Genomic DNA, 15,216 nt, shown 5'->3' on the forward strand with positions numbered 1-15,216 from the left:
TTTTAGAGCATTTACTATGTACCAAGTATTCTTACAGTACCTTACATACACTAACTCATTTAATCTTTACAAGTCTAGAAAGTAGCTTATTTTTCTCATTTGTAAAGACTTTAAGTAATTTTCCCAAGTTACAAAGCCAGAAAGTGGCTGTCAACCTAAATAACAGACTTGTTTTTTTTTGTCTCTAAAAATAATGATGTTTATTTGGGAATGGGTATTGCAATGGGAATACCCATGCCATAGTAAACTGTGTTCAGGGAGGTAAAGGAAGACAAAAGTTTTTAAAGGAAAAACAGGGAGGATTGTGTAATTGTTTTGAGAAAATTATTCTCGGCTGCAAAAATCAATGACAAGTGTGGTACCAGTTCAAGCCTGGACAGGCAGTTGCTGGACAGATGTCCTTGCACAAGTATTTTGTGTGTGTGTAAGGTTGCAATGGCCTTTGTGCAAGATTGTGATTTTTGCAGTCTTTTGTGATAGTTATTGCTATCAGGCATTTATGCATGAAAACCCTCCCCTTCCTGGCCTTACCTGGCTCTGTTTGCCAGGTTTTTAAAATTTTTCATTTAATTTTATTTAACACAAGTGATTCCATTCTGATTTTGTCAACTTTCATCTGGTAGACCTGAGATTTAAAGTCGAGCCACCTGGCTCAAAGCCTGTGTGCTTAACCACCAGGCCACACAACCCCTTAGCATGTGGCTCTGAGATGCCTTTCGATATTTAAAATGGGTCTCAGGCTTGAAAGTGTAGGAAACCACCAGTGCGTGAAGAACACGGTCAGCCATTTACAGCAGGGATATTAGAAAAGGCAATTCATTCTAAAATACATTATGGCTGGAGAGAAGGGATTCTCACGTGCATTGCCCACAGGAGTCAAAAGCTTAGGCTTTGGATCATGGGTGGAAGATGGGATGATGGGATGAGGGCCCAGCATAGTTCATCTCCAGATCCCAAAGCTTTTATCTGTAGAAGCCCCTGCTCTGAGTCTCCTGTTGGAACTCACTGGGCAGACTGACCCGATGATGGCAGGCGGGTGGGATGAACGACTTACCGGCCGGGGCAGGCTGTACTGATACATTTCTGGGCGGTAGGTCGGCACCCACTGCACCCCAGCCCTGGGCCGCGTCATGGTCCCCGGAGCGCTGGTCACCACCTCCGAGTAGGGCAGGTGCTGGGCTGAGCCGTAGGCTTCTTGGTGCCGGCTCTGGCCTGCGTGGCCCGCGGACGCCAGGCTGAACGCCTCCTCCAACAGCATATGCATCTGCTGCCTGACCTCGTCGATGGATGGCTGGGAGCTCAGCGTGGAGGTCTCTGAGTGGCCTTTCACCTGCCGAGACCTGGAATAGCCCCGGGGCTCATGAACTCTGTCAATGTTGGTTTCCTCTATGATTTCAGGCTCAGTCTGTGGGAGGAAACAAAGCCCATTGATGTGTTAATTAACTTTCCTTCCCATGAAGGTGCTCTGCAATTTACTCTAAAACATTCACTTGAACAGATGCTGGTATGCATCTGTGCTAATTTAAATTATATTCTATGTACCCTATCCAGGAATTCACACTAGTGGGGTAGTCAGTGTCCTCTATCAGGAAGTCCACACTCTGAGTATCGGTGTGCACTTCAGTTGCCCATAGTTTGACCACCGCTGCAGGCTGCCTATTAGTGTAACAGACTTGAGAAATGGCTTTCACTGATGACATTAATGGTACTCTCTAAAATATTTTAGAGACATTCCCCACCTCTATGCCTTCGGGTATAAGACCCTGGAATGTCTTGTAATCTACACCCAGAGGGGTAGCATTCTAGATTCACTCCCTAAATGGTCCTGTTTCCAGCCATTGGTTAAGGAAGTGCTGATTGCCTGATGCTAGTTATCAGAGAGAATAACAAAATCCTGCTTCTAGATCACGGATTTTTTTTTTTTTTTTTTTTTGAGACGGAGTCTTGCTCTGTTGCCCAGGCTGGAGTGCAGTGGCCGGATCTCAGCTCACTGCAAGCTCCGCCTCCCGGGTTCAGGCCATTCTCCTGCCTCAGCCTCCCGAGTAGCTGGGACTACAGGCGCCCGCTGCCTCACCCGGCTAGTTTTTTGTATTTTTTTAGTAGAGACGGGGTTTCACCGTTTTAGCCAGGATGGTCTCGATCTCCTGACCTCGTGATCCGCCCGTCTTGGCCTCCCAAAGTGCTGGGATTACAGGCTTGAGCCACCGCGCCCGGCCTAGATCACAGATCTTAAGGCATGGTACACAATCAGAAGCTCTGGGGGCGAGGCCCAGCAATATGTGCTTTAATAAGCCCTCCAGGAGATTCCGATGCCCGTTCAAGTTTGAAATCCACTGATCTAGAACATTCTCCTGCCTTTCTTCACTGAACCTTTCATTCAGTGTGCAGCTGCAGTATCAGGGTGGGCAGACAGCTGGGACTTCATAAGCTTCCAGAGCAGGCTGCATGGATGGTCTCGTGCTTGCCTGCGAATGAATGCTTGCTTCATAAGTGTCTGCTTTCTTGCTCTGAGGTTTCTCTGCCATCATTAGGTGGGGATGCCTGTGAAAGGACACAAAGATACAAAAATGCGTACCCTCCCTTCCTCCCCCCGATGTTGCTAAACTCTTTGTTCTGCTTTCTAATCTCTGCACGTACCAGAGGTTTCATAAGTTCTGTAAGTATATGTTTTTCTTTCTGAGGCCAGGTCACAAGGAATGTTTAAGTAAGATAGCCAGGTTACAAGGTGTGTTAAAGCAAGATAGCCATAAACTGGTTGTGCAACCTGACGCAATATAATTAACTGCCTTTGTGTAAAACTGCTCTTCCGCCTCAAGGGTTGTACTGAAATATCAGAAATGGCGGGAACCAATCATAGTTTGCCAAATCGCTTTGTTCAAACTCCAGCCAATCATACCTCTAATTTGTATAATGATTCTATGCCTACTTTCCTTAGACTATATAACATTGTTCGGAGCTCAGTGGGGGAGCTCTCCTGCCCGTCTCGTTTCACGAGCAAGTGAGAGCTCCAGGTTCGAACCTGTAATAAAGATCCTTGCTGCTTAGCTTTGACTCTGGACTCTGGTGGTCTTCTTCGGGGAATAAACGGTCTGGGCATAACACCTGTAGGAGTTTATTCCACCAGTCTGGACATGCATGAATCTCAGGGTGCAAGAACACAAAAGGGAAGAGATAGGGACCGCCAAGGCGATACGGGGAAGCTGCTGCCTTGTGGCAGATGCCACAGCAATAGCCAGAAATAAAAGGTGCACAAAGAAGATAAAAGACAGTGTGTTCAAAACATTCCAACCAGGAGAGTTACTTTAACTTTTTGGTATTTCAGTTTCCTCATCTGTAAAATGAGGATAATACTGCCTCAAAGGCTTTTCTAAGGATTAAATAAAGGTACATCTAAAGATTTTAGAGTAGTAGCACATGGTAAAAACAATACTAGTTGCTGTCATCATCATAATCATCATTATTACTTTATTCATTCAATTGCACATATTTCCATATAATTACTATGTATAAAGCACCCTGATGCATAAAATAAGCACAGTAAGTAAATGTCATGAGGGGATTCACCCGAAATGGGGAGTCCTTCCCTCCTTAAATATTACACATGAAGGTCATAACTGCGTTATACTTCATTTTAAAAAATATATTTACCTTTTTAGCATTAAATTAATACATGCTCATTAGCGAAGAAAGTGAAAATATAGAAAGCACACAAAAAATATACATTTCTTGTCATCTTATCTCCTAGAGTTAGGACTTGGCTAAAGTTCAAGATGAAAAGTGAGGTTTTCTATCAGCCTCTAAGTCTAGATTTATCAACAAACATCTACAGTATGTAATTTAAAACATGTACTATTTTTATACTAATAAGAGCAAGGACAGATTCTGGAGTAGAATGTAAAGTTACCTTTGCAATCATAAACAAGAACTCAAAGACATTTCATGCCCGGGTGCATGACCCCCAAACTCCTGAGCTGGGGGACACACTGGGGCTCTTCTGCTCTTAGAGGCTCTTTAGAGAAAGGCTTAAGGTCACTGACTGGGAAACCTGCTTCCTGAAAGCCAGCAGATCTGCCTGTTGAGATGTGGTTTTGCCTGGAGATACCTTCTGCAACAGCAAATGCAACTCTGGAAAGTTATGTTCTTCACAATGCATGGAACATTCAAAACTGAACTGCAGAGCCCGAAGGGACTTTAGGAGATCACTAAATTCAAGCCCCGTTTTACATATGGGGAGGTGACTTATCTGAAGTTACTCAGAGGCAGGCAACGGCAGAGGCTCCTGCTCCCAGCTCCTGACCCACACACATCCTGCAGCATGGCACTGCCTCTCATGTGAATGTCCTGCTCATGCTGGTTGCTAGCCACACAAGGCCCTTCCTCCCGACATCCAGAGTCTCCCTGATACATAACGGAGGCTCAATGCTAAACTGCTCCCAGGTGGGAGATTAACAGCATAGGGGTGAGCTGAGGTACGATTTCCCCACCCCTGAGCTGTGCTATGCATTTCCAGCCATATTGGTAGATCTATTATCACATGAATTTATAGTTGTGCCTTAGGGCAAAAGCATCCTCCTTAGCAACATTTCCCTATTCCCACTGCCCCAAGAGCCCTGGGGTGGGTTAGTACTGGGGGTGGGTGAGTTCTTTCAGTAAGGTTGGTAGGGAACAGTGCTAGGCCACCGCACATATATGTGTTATACATATACACACATATGTAAGTGCTACCTTTGCTGGGAAGGTAGAGACTTTTTCTCCAGGCTCCCACTGCCACCGACCCATGCCCCCCGAATGGAGATCAGCCTCTGCTTCCCCCATAAGGCTTCCATTCCACATGGGGAGTTCCCTTTAATTGGAAGGTCCACGTATGCTCTCAACAGGCTTGATCAGGCCACCAATCATCTCTCGATAGCTACAGATAGAAACAAGACTAGCTCTCATTATACCTGGGCTTCCTCTCATCACACTTGGATTTGCTTAAACTGTGACTTCCCCAAGACCAGATACTCCCTGAAGCCATTTCACTTCTGTTTCTCAGAAGCCTAGCACAGGCACTTGGCATTTAATCAAGCTTTGTGAACTTAAACTGAAATAAATTCCGTCCACTTCCCCTTGTTAGATATAAGTTCTAAATTTCTTTTCAAAGAGTCAGTATGTCAGTATGTTCAATTCTTTGCCTTCTACTTTTAAACTTAACTTCCTCATAAAGAAACTTTTTTCAATTACCTGCTCCACCCTGACTCATTCCAATTACCAACTCCACCCTGACTGATTCCGATTAACTGGTCCACCCTGACTGATTCCGATTAACTGGTCCACCCTGACTCATTCCGATTACCTACTCCACCCTGACTCATTCCAATTACCTGCTCTGTCATAACCATTTTTCCCACCAAACCACTCACCCCGTCACTCTTTAAATTAGCCAATCGGAATTAGTTTAGCCTGTGCGGTCTAACCTTAGCCAATGGGGGAATGACACAGCAGCAGGGGCCATGTGCGTCAGCGATAAGAACCCCTTCTCCTCCCTTATCCAAGTGTGCGCTCACCATTGCTCCATCTGTAAGGGTGCACCCTTCTATAGAAGTAACTTGCCTTACTGAGAATTAAAAAAAATTTTTTATATTCAAGTGCTAATTCTTTTGCAGCACTGAAACTTTATTTATAACACCCTTGAGGTGGAAGTTGAGGTTAAGATAAAAGGCCCACTTTCCCTAACACATTTCCTCCAACGCTAATGAGTTGCATGACAATAAGAAGTCTCAGGAACCCCATAAGCCTCAGGCTCCTCATCTGTAAAATGGGAGAGTTGAACTACGGTCTGACATTTATGTTTCTTGGACTCTACTTGCTCTGGGAGATGCCATACTGCTCCTATTATCATCATCTTTGGGGAAATCTGACATCTACTCATGAAGGGAACCATCCCCTGCACCTCCCGCCCCAGCTAAAACATATGAATAGTGATAAGTTTGTCCTTTTGCTTAACAGACAATTATTGGTTTCAACCCTGTACTAGGCCCTGGGTTGGGGGTGATGGATAAAATAATTAATAAGATAGTGACCCAGCCCTCAAGGAGCTCCCAGTCAATAGGAGGAAACAAATAATAGCAACAGCAATAATAGAAGCTCATCTTTATCAACAGCTTACATGCCAGGCACTGTTTTAAGTACTTTATACATTTCGGCTCTTTTTGTCCTTATAAGAACTTATAAAGTAACAACTATGAATATTGCCACTTTACAGACAAGGAAATTAAGGCACTGAAAGACAAATGTGTTGCTCATAATTAGCAGGGCTGAGATTTGAACACAGAAAGCTTCATTCCGGCACCTAAGCTCTTACCCACTGTATATATATAAACAGATCTATTACCATACTATAGTTGTGGGCTCTGACAGAGTCAAACAAATTTCTATGACCAGAAAAGAAGATAAAATACTTCTTGAGATAATCTACCTTATAGATTACTATAAGGATGAAAAGCATCAATGTATAAATACGAAGCACTCACAGTATCTGGCACATCAGCATTTGTTTAATAAACATTAGCTGCAATTATTATTGTTGCTGTTATCTATCTCCTCCCATAGACTGGGAACTCCTTCAGGGTTGGGTCAGTGTCTTATTAATCATTGTATTCACAGCCCCCAATCCGGGACCTTGTCCAGAGGTGAAGCTGTAACTGTCTGTTCAATGAACAAACATAATAGGTGCTCAGATTGACTCGCGGACCTGTGGTGTGCCAGCTCTGTGCCGCCTTTTCCACGTGGGTTTCCTCCCTCAGCCTCTCAGAGCTCTACAGTTGTGTCCATTTTCAGATACGAGATATCACATCGACTGGCTGAACTTGCCCTAAACCCTTCTCCCTCACTGGCACATTTCTGAAAATGCCTTTTGCTTTTATTTGACAAAAGAGGGGAGACAGGAACAAAGACAGACCTCCTAGTGTTGGCTGACAGTTGGCTTGGGTTGGGGCCGTATCTGGGACAGAGAATTTATTTTTAAACCTCTTTAACTTGGAATGGACCATACTTGCTTCTATGACTTCCCATTCTTGAAAAGCTCTGAGAAACTCATTTTTTTCAAAAAGCTATTTTTATAAACTAATCAAGATATACTTCAATAAAAATTCTAAAAATATTCATCAAGGAATGTCTGTTCATGGTAGGAAATTAGAAAACACAGATAAGCAAAAGGAAGAAAATTAAAATCTACTCTAATCCGATCACCAGAAATAACTACTGTTAACGTTTTGACCTCGTGCCCATCCTTCCAGATGTTTTCTACGCATATGAAATAGGATGAGGATTATGAATACTAAAGAACTGCCAACAGCCTCCCCACTGCCCCAGGCCACTACAGAGAGTGTGGGCTTGACCCAGGTCAGTTTCTCCCTCTTCCATTTCCAAGGAGAGCCCACGCTTTGCCACACAGATTGTGTGTGTCATGGAGACCAGGAAGTGGGGATGGGCAATGAGAGGCAGAAGAGGTGTGGGCTGCAGAATTTTATGGTGAGACTTTTGAGAGAGGTGCAGAAGCAGGTGTGGCATGTGAATGGGAGAGGAATTAAGGGAATTTAGAAAGTTTTACTGACTATTATGTACTTGCCTTCTCACATATAAAAATATAAGTAAAGGAGTAGAGGTATTTAAAAACTACTTTTGTTGGCAGAGTTCTTTTGACTTAGATACTCTATTAGACCAAACTGTTTGGGTCATGATTTTATAAACAGAATACATACACACATATATATATATATGTAGGCATATATATATATATGTAAACACACGCACTTATATATGCGTGCACGCATATATAAGGTTTTTTAAAATGACATTACATTAATACAGTATTTTGAAACCTTTTTAATTCAACAATATTGTAAATAAGTATCTCCATGAATAAATAAATGTATTTATGGAGAATAACTTTAAGGATTTCATAGTATTCTAATAAATGGAGTTTTTAGGCTACCATATATGTAACAGTCCACTATTTTAGATGTTTTCCTAATATCTTACTATATGAACAAAGCTGGAATAAGTATCCTTGTGTTTAGAACTTTGCATATATGGCTGGACGCAGTGGCTCACGCCTGTAATCCCAGCACTTTGGGAGGCCAAGGAAGGTGGATCACTTGAGGTCAGGAGTTCGAGACCAGCCTGGGCAACATGTTGAAATGCTGCCTCTACTAAAAACACAAAAATTAGCCAGGTAACATAGCGCATGCCTGTAATCCCAATTGCTCCGGAGGCTGAGGCAGGAGAATTGCTTGAGCCCGGGAGGCGGAGGTTGCAGTGAGCCAAGATTGCACCATGGCACTCCAGCCTGGGTGACAGAGCGAGACTCCGCCTCAAAAATAATAATAATAAAAAAAGAACTTTGCATATAATCATGAGTTTATCCTTAGGTTCAATTCTAGAAGGAGAATTACCAGGTGAGGGGATATACACGTAATTATAGTTTTGGAGAGTTATGGTATATCAGAACTCAGCAGCAAAGGCCACAGTATTTAGAAGACATTTAAGCCATTCCTCCTCCATATATGGGCCCCTGGTCTTGTGCTTCATGGTGGCCATTGGATAGAGCAAGCACCTGCAATTCTTTCAATGTTGTTTTAAAATGAGCGAACCAGTCCAACACATCTAGGATGGTACACACAGTGGCTAAGTACCCACATGACTTCATCCTCTCTTTGAAACACCATGAGAACAAACTTGAAGGAAATTATAGCCCTGCTGGGAACCCCAAGTATCTTCTTCCTAAAAGATATTCCAAAACAATTTAGTCCTGGGGCACATTCTGTAGCTTTAAGTACTATTCAAAATTAAAACTACTATCTTATCAGACAACTAATGGAAAGACAAGCTACCAACCACAAGAAAATATTTGTATCCACAATATATAAATAGTTCCTACAAATGAATAACAAAAAGACAAGCAACTCAATTTAGAAATTGGGCAAAAGGCTTGAAAAGATACCTCAACAAAAGAAGACACAAAAATGTCCAATAAACACATGGAAAGCTGATCAACATCATTAGTAATAAGGAAATTATATCATTTCACATTCAGTGGGATGGCTAAAATGAGAAAGATTAATAACAACAAATGTTGGTGAGGTTGAAGACTAGAATTAGAACTGTTATACTGCTAGTGGGAGGGGCAGCAATACAAAAACTTTGTAAATTTGACTGTAATTTCTTAAATGTATTCCTACCCTATGACCCAGAAATTCCACTCCTACATATTTATCCAGATAAATGAAAACACTTGTTAGGAAAACACATGAAAATGTTTATGGCATTTTTTTTTTTCATACTAGCTTCAAACTGGAAGCAATTCAAATGTCCAACAATAGGATAATGGATAAACAAATAGTATTATATTTATACAACAGAATAGTACCCAGTATAAAAGAGAATAAAATACTCATACATGCAATAACATAGATGAGTCTTGAATGAAAGAAGTCAGACACAAAACAGTACATACTGAATAAATCCATTTATATGAAGTTCATGTAAAACTATAGTGGTTTATATCAGACAAGTGGTTGCCTACGGGTGAGCTGAATATTGACTGAAAAAAAAAGTGAGGGAGTTTTCTGGGAGTGATGAAAACGTTTGGTATTTTCATTGGTGTGGTGGTTATAAAGGTATACACGTTTGTCAAAGCTCATCACATTGTATACTAACAACCCGTACATTTTTACCACATGTCAATTTTCCCATAATAAAAGAAACATAATGGGTTGACATAGCTAGCTTGATGTGGATGGTCAGGGAAAGCTTCTCTGAGGAGGTGCCATGTTTTCAGACCTGAAGAAGGAGAAGAAGTTGCCCATGTGGTGGTTTTAGGAAAGCTTATGAAAAAGCCCAGAGGTGAGAGAGTTGGTAGTGCTTGAAAAAAAGAAAGAACTGTTACAGAATGAACTGTGTCCCCCACAAAATTTTTATGTTGAAGTCCTAACTCCCAGCATCTCAGAATGTGACTGTATTTGGAGATGGGGCCTTCACAGAGGTAATTAAGTTAAATGAGGTCATTAGAGTGGACCTTTGGGTCAAAAGGACTGATCCTTCCAAGAAGAGGAAATTTGGACACAGCATGTATAAAGGGAAGCCGACATGAAGGCTCAGGGAAGAGATGGCCTTTCATAAACTCAGGAAAGAGACCTGGAGCACATCCTTCCCTCATGGCCCTCAGAAGAAACCAACCCTACCAACACTTTGATCTAGAACTTATAACCTCCAGAACTGTGAGAAAATAAATGTCTTTTGTTTAAACCATGCCACCCACTCTGTGCCCCTAGTAAACTAATACATGGATCTAATACATGGCTGAAGCCCTAATTGTTAGGACATGGGGCTAGAGAGGAAGGCAGGGTCCAGATCACGCAGGGTCTGAAAGGCCACGGTAAGAAGGCTGGACTGTTGTCAAAGGGCAATGGGAAACGACTGAAGAATTTTAAGCAGGGAAGAAATGTGACTGGAATTTATGGGAAGCCAGTTAGGAAGCACTTGCTTGTGGCTATTGCCGTAACCCCAGGCCAGAAGAGACGACAGGGGCATGGACAGACAAGGGGTGGGTGAGTTCAAGATGTATTTTGGAAGAGAACTGGCAGAGCTGCTGATAGATTAGATGTGAGGGTGAAGGAAAGGCAAGAGTTGAAGCCAAGACTTTTTACCAACAAGAGGAACTGTGCTACCCCGGTCTCCTTAATGGTGTCTGAGCTCCCCAAGCATGTCTGGGCCCTTCCAGTTGCTGTACTTTCTGCCTGGAAAGCTCTTCCCCTGGGGCCAGCATTTTAAGTCTGCTCAAAAGTCACCTCCCTGGAGGGCCCTGCCCTGCCCAAGCTATTCCGAGAAGCTCCTGGTACTCTCCACTGCCTTCCCTGAGTTATGTTCCTCCATAGCCTTCCCGACACTGTGCTGTACATCTATGTGCGTGGGTGTTTGTTGTCAGTTTTCCCTAGTGTAATATGTCTCCCTTATCCTCAGGGAAAATGTTTCAAGACTCCCACTGGATGCCTGAAATTGTGGAGAGTAATGAATCCTATATACATGATGTTTTTTCCCACACAAACCTATAATAAAGTTTAATTTATAAATTAGGCACAATGAGAAATTAACAACAATAGCTAATAATAAAACAGAACAATTATAACAATATACTGTTCACAAGTTCATGGGTAGAAGATTCATTCTTGGCTGGGCACGGTGGCTCATGCCTGCAATCCCAGCACTTTGGGAGGTCGAGGCTGGTGGATCACTTCAGGTCAGGAGTTCAACACCAGCCTGGCCAACATGGTGAAACCTCGTCTCTATTAAAAAGGCAAAAATTAGCCAGGCGGGGTGGTACACGCCTGTAATCCCAGCTACTTGGGACGCTGAGGCAGGAGAATCACTTGCACCCAGGAGGTGGAAGTCGCAGTGAGCCGTTATTGCGCCACTGCAATCCAGCCTGGGTGACAGAGCTAGACTCTGTCTCAAAGAAAAAAGAAGATTCATTGTTACCAGAGATTTTAGCAACCTCGGAATACAATTTTTTTTTCTTTCCTTACTAAGTCAGCAACTTTCACCTATTAAAGGAGAGCTTTTCTTTGTCATCAAATTGCATTATCACTCTCGCCCATTGGAGCCACTGTTAAGTAAAATAAGCGTTACTTGAACACAAGCACTGGCATGCCGCGACAGTGACTGACAGCTGGGTAGCATAGACTTTATCCTTGTTGACCAGGATAAGCTGGACAAAGGGAAGACTCCTGTCCTGGGTGGGATGGAGTGGGATGGCGTTAGACTTCATTACACTACTCAGAATGGCACACAATTTAAAATGTATAAATTGTTTATCTTTGGAATTTCCCATTTAATATTTTCATACCATAGTTGACTGCAAGTAACTGAAACCACGGATAAGTGGTGACAACTGGATAAGCCCCATGTTTCCTGCTGCATCCCAGAATGGCGTGTGGTAGAGCATGAAGAAATACTCATTGAATGAATGAGTGGAAATGAGTCTTAAAAGTCTGGAGAATTCCTGCTCAAAAGTCTTCAATAGTAAAAGACATTCCCATGTGTCTAAAATGAATGAAACAGTTTTATCTAGAATGGGCTTAACGAAGAGGGATAAAGGGCTCTTGAGGCCACTTATTCTAGAATATCTTGAGTTAGGAGCCCTAAAGTGAACAGGGGTTTTACAAGCCCACACTTTCCACAAGTGGGTGTAACATCACTTTGCCCCACCTTGGTACTTCATTTCTGGAGCACAGGAAGTTGAAGCCCCTCTCCAAACCCTGCCCCAAAGCCCTGATTTTCAGCTCACTGTCAATCGCAGCTCCATCCTGCAAGAACAGATTCTGAACAAATTATGCAACTTCATGGCAAGGGCCCAGAGACCGAGTGGGGGTTTCAGCAAGATAAATTCCTGGGCCATCTGGCCATGATGAAATTTATCTGGCTCCATGTCCATTTTTCTTTTCCACCAATTGGAGTCCTTTGGGCCACACAAACAGTGCCACTTCTCTCCATTTAATGCCTCCTCTGCCCACTGCAAGTGCTGCTTGTTACTGAGGAAGCAGAGACATATTTAGAAAGTTGCTTCTGGAAACCACATTTCAGGGAGTTCTCACTTCACCAGGTGGGAAGAAGACCATGATGGTACAGGAGCAGAGAGAGCTTTGCAGCAGCTTCCTATGAGCCTGCATCCCGGAAGCTTCTCTAATAATAAAGTGAGATTAGTTGCCCTCAGAACAGGCAGTGGGGTTCAAAATAATGGCTTGGTGACTTTTCTGCAAAGGTGTGCAAATGGAATTAAAAAAAAAATGTCAGCAACATTTCAAATTTCATTCTGATGCCTTTCCAAAGGATGATCTACAGTCACTCCAGGGCTATGGGGATGTGAGGACAGCATGCTGTTTCTGTGTTTCAGGTGGGTAGGAAAGACATGAAAGGGTCTCTCACAGACTTCTAAGGAAATAGGGACATCCTTTCAGAGAGTGACCCATAATCAGAGTCTCCACTGAGACCATGAAGATGGGACAGGCAAGCATAAAAGAAGGTGCTCCAATGCTCTCAGCCTTACTCACTGCCCCCAAAGCAAAACACCTTCCCCATGTAACAGAAGTCTCAGGTGCCAGCTCAACTTCCTGCCTTTCTTCCTCCATAACTTGCTGCTCTCTAAGGAGCAGGGGAAATTCAATTACTGAGCAAGATCCATTTGCCTCGAGTTGCAACCGCTGTCCCACCCTGTGTTTGCAAAACCATTACCTTAAAGGTCATCTCTGGAAGTGTGGCCTTGTACTATGGCAAGGTGGGAGAGGTCCCAGGCACCCTTCACCAAGTCCATCTCTTGTCCGGTCATGCTGAAGAAAGGCACCCTTGGAGGAGTACAGTCCTCTCTTTGGTGTGTGACACAATTCAGAGCAGTAAGTGCAGGCCGGGCATGGTGGCTTACACCTGTAATCCCAGTACTTGTGGTAGGCCGAGTTGGGTGGATCACTTGAGGTCAGGAGTTCCAGACCAGCCTGCCCAACATGATGAAACCCCACCTCTATTAAAAATACAAAAATTAGCTGGGCATGGTGGCACATGCTTGTAATCCCAGCTACTCAGGAGGCTAAGGCAGGAGAATTGCTTGAACCTGGGAGGCAGAAGTTGCAGTGAGCTAAGATCATGCCACTGCACTCCAACCTGGGCGAGAGACTGAGACTGTCTCAAAACAACAACAACAACAAAAACAGAGTAGTAACTGCTAGAAAAGAAAAGAAACAGGAAAAGGAGAGCATCGCCCTCTCCCTCCTGGGGAGTTACAATAGCTAATGTTCACTGCCTGTTTTCTACATGCTTTGTCTGCATTAACTCATTTAATTCCCACAACATCCTAATAAAGTAGGTACCACTGGTATCCCCATTTTGCAGATGAGAAAATAAAGTGCAGATAGGTAGGTAACTGGCCTAACTTCATGTAGCTCGTAAGTAGCCTAGCTCCATAAGCTATGAGGACAGCCCCTCCACGAACAATATATAAACCACAGTCATAATTAAAAACCTCTTAAAAAGGAATCAACCCCAAAGTAAACATATTAAGAATGGCTTTCTCTCATTGAAAGTTAATTCGCATTTTGCTTTCTAGGTGAGTCATCACCTGCTTTTTTTCATCTTAGCTGAGCTGGCACTGCAGGGAGCAAGGAGACTGGGAGGATCTCTCCCATGAGTCAGCACTATTCCATCACAAACAGGCTCTCCCTGCCATCCACTCAAGTCTGCCCTTCTGCCTCTTCAGCTCTTGAAAAAATCAGACAGATGCACAAAATCCCTCTATCACTCTACCTGTGTCCAAAACATGAACCTCTGACTGCAGCCTGGAATTCCAGAGCCCACAGTGAATAGTAGTCATTACACAACACCACGCTGTTCTTTCCCTTCAGAAAGGGCCAACCAAAGACAACAAGAGGGCTGGGCGCAGTGGCTCACGTCTGTAAAAATCCCAGGACTTTGGGAGAAACAGGCGGGCAGATCACCTGAGGTCAGGAGTTCGAGACTAGCCTGGCCAATATGGTGAAACCCTGTCTCTACTAAAAATAAAAAAAAATAAAAAAATAAAAAATAGCCGGACATGGCGACGGGCACCTGTAATCCCAGCTACTTGGGAGGCTGAGACAGGAGAATGGTTTGAATCCAGGAAGTGGAGGTTGCAGTGAGCTGAGACCGCACCATTGCACTCCAGCCTGGGCAACAAGAATGAAACTCCATCTCAAAAACAAACAACAACAACAACAAAAAAACAAAAAGATGACAACAGGATGAAACTGGAGGGAAGAGTAACATGAAGGAGACTGTTGGGCGTGCTCCTTAAAATGCCCGACACAGTGCTCATGTTTATAATCCCAGCACTTTGGGAGGCTGAGGTGGGAAAATTGCTCAAAGCCAGGAGTTCTAGACCAACCAATCTCTATGGGCAACATAGCGAGACCCCATTTCTACCAAAAAAAAATTTTTTTTTAATTAACCAGGCACAGTGTCACTCCCCTAGTCCTAGCTACTTGGGAGGCTGAGGACGGAGGCTCACCTGAGCCCAGGAGGTTGGGGCTGCAGTGAACTGTGATTGTGTCACTGTACTCCAGCCTGGGCGACAGAGCAAGATCTGTCTCTCTAAATAAAGAAGTCCAACTACAAGTGTTCCTCAAGTAGCAGGTACTGTAGCAGGCACTGTGT

The 15,216-nt window shown here is 43.4% G+C and overlaps 1 protein-coding gene across 5 annotated transcripts in view; it reads right to left on the reverse strand.

Annotated features, from left to right (window-relative positions):
- Positions 1-15,216, reverse strand: part of LOC105471528 (KIAA1549 like) — a 288,631-nt gene that overhangs the window by 25,052 nt on the left and 248,363 nt on the right. For all 5 annotated transcript variants that reach the window (XM_011724030.2, XM_071074893.1, XM_071074894.1 and 2 more), the window contains one exon: positions 1,055-1,405. In XM_011724030.2, coding sequence (XP_011722332.2) covers positions 1,055-1,405 — 351 coding nt within the window. The remainder of the gene's footprint in view (positions 1-1,054; positions 1,406-15,216) is intronic.

The sequence above is a fragment of the Macaca nemestrina genome, chromosome 12, assembly GCF_043159975.1.
Source record: "Macaca nemestrina isolate mMacNem1 chromosome 12, mMacNem.hap1, whole genome shotgun sequence".
Classification (NCBI taxonomy): domain Eukaryota; kingdom Metazoa; phylum Chordata; class Mammalia; order Primates; family Cercopithecidae; genus Macaca; species Macaca nemestrina.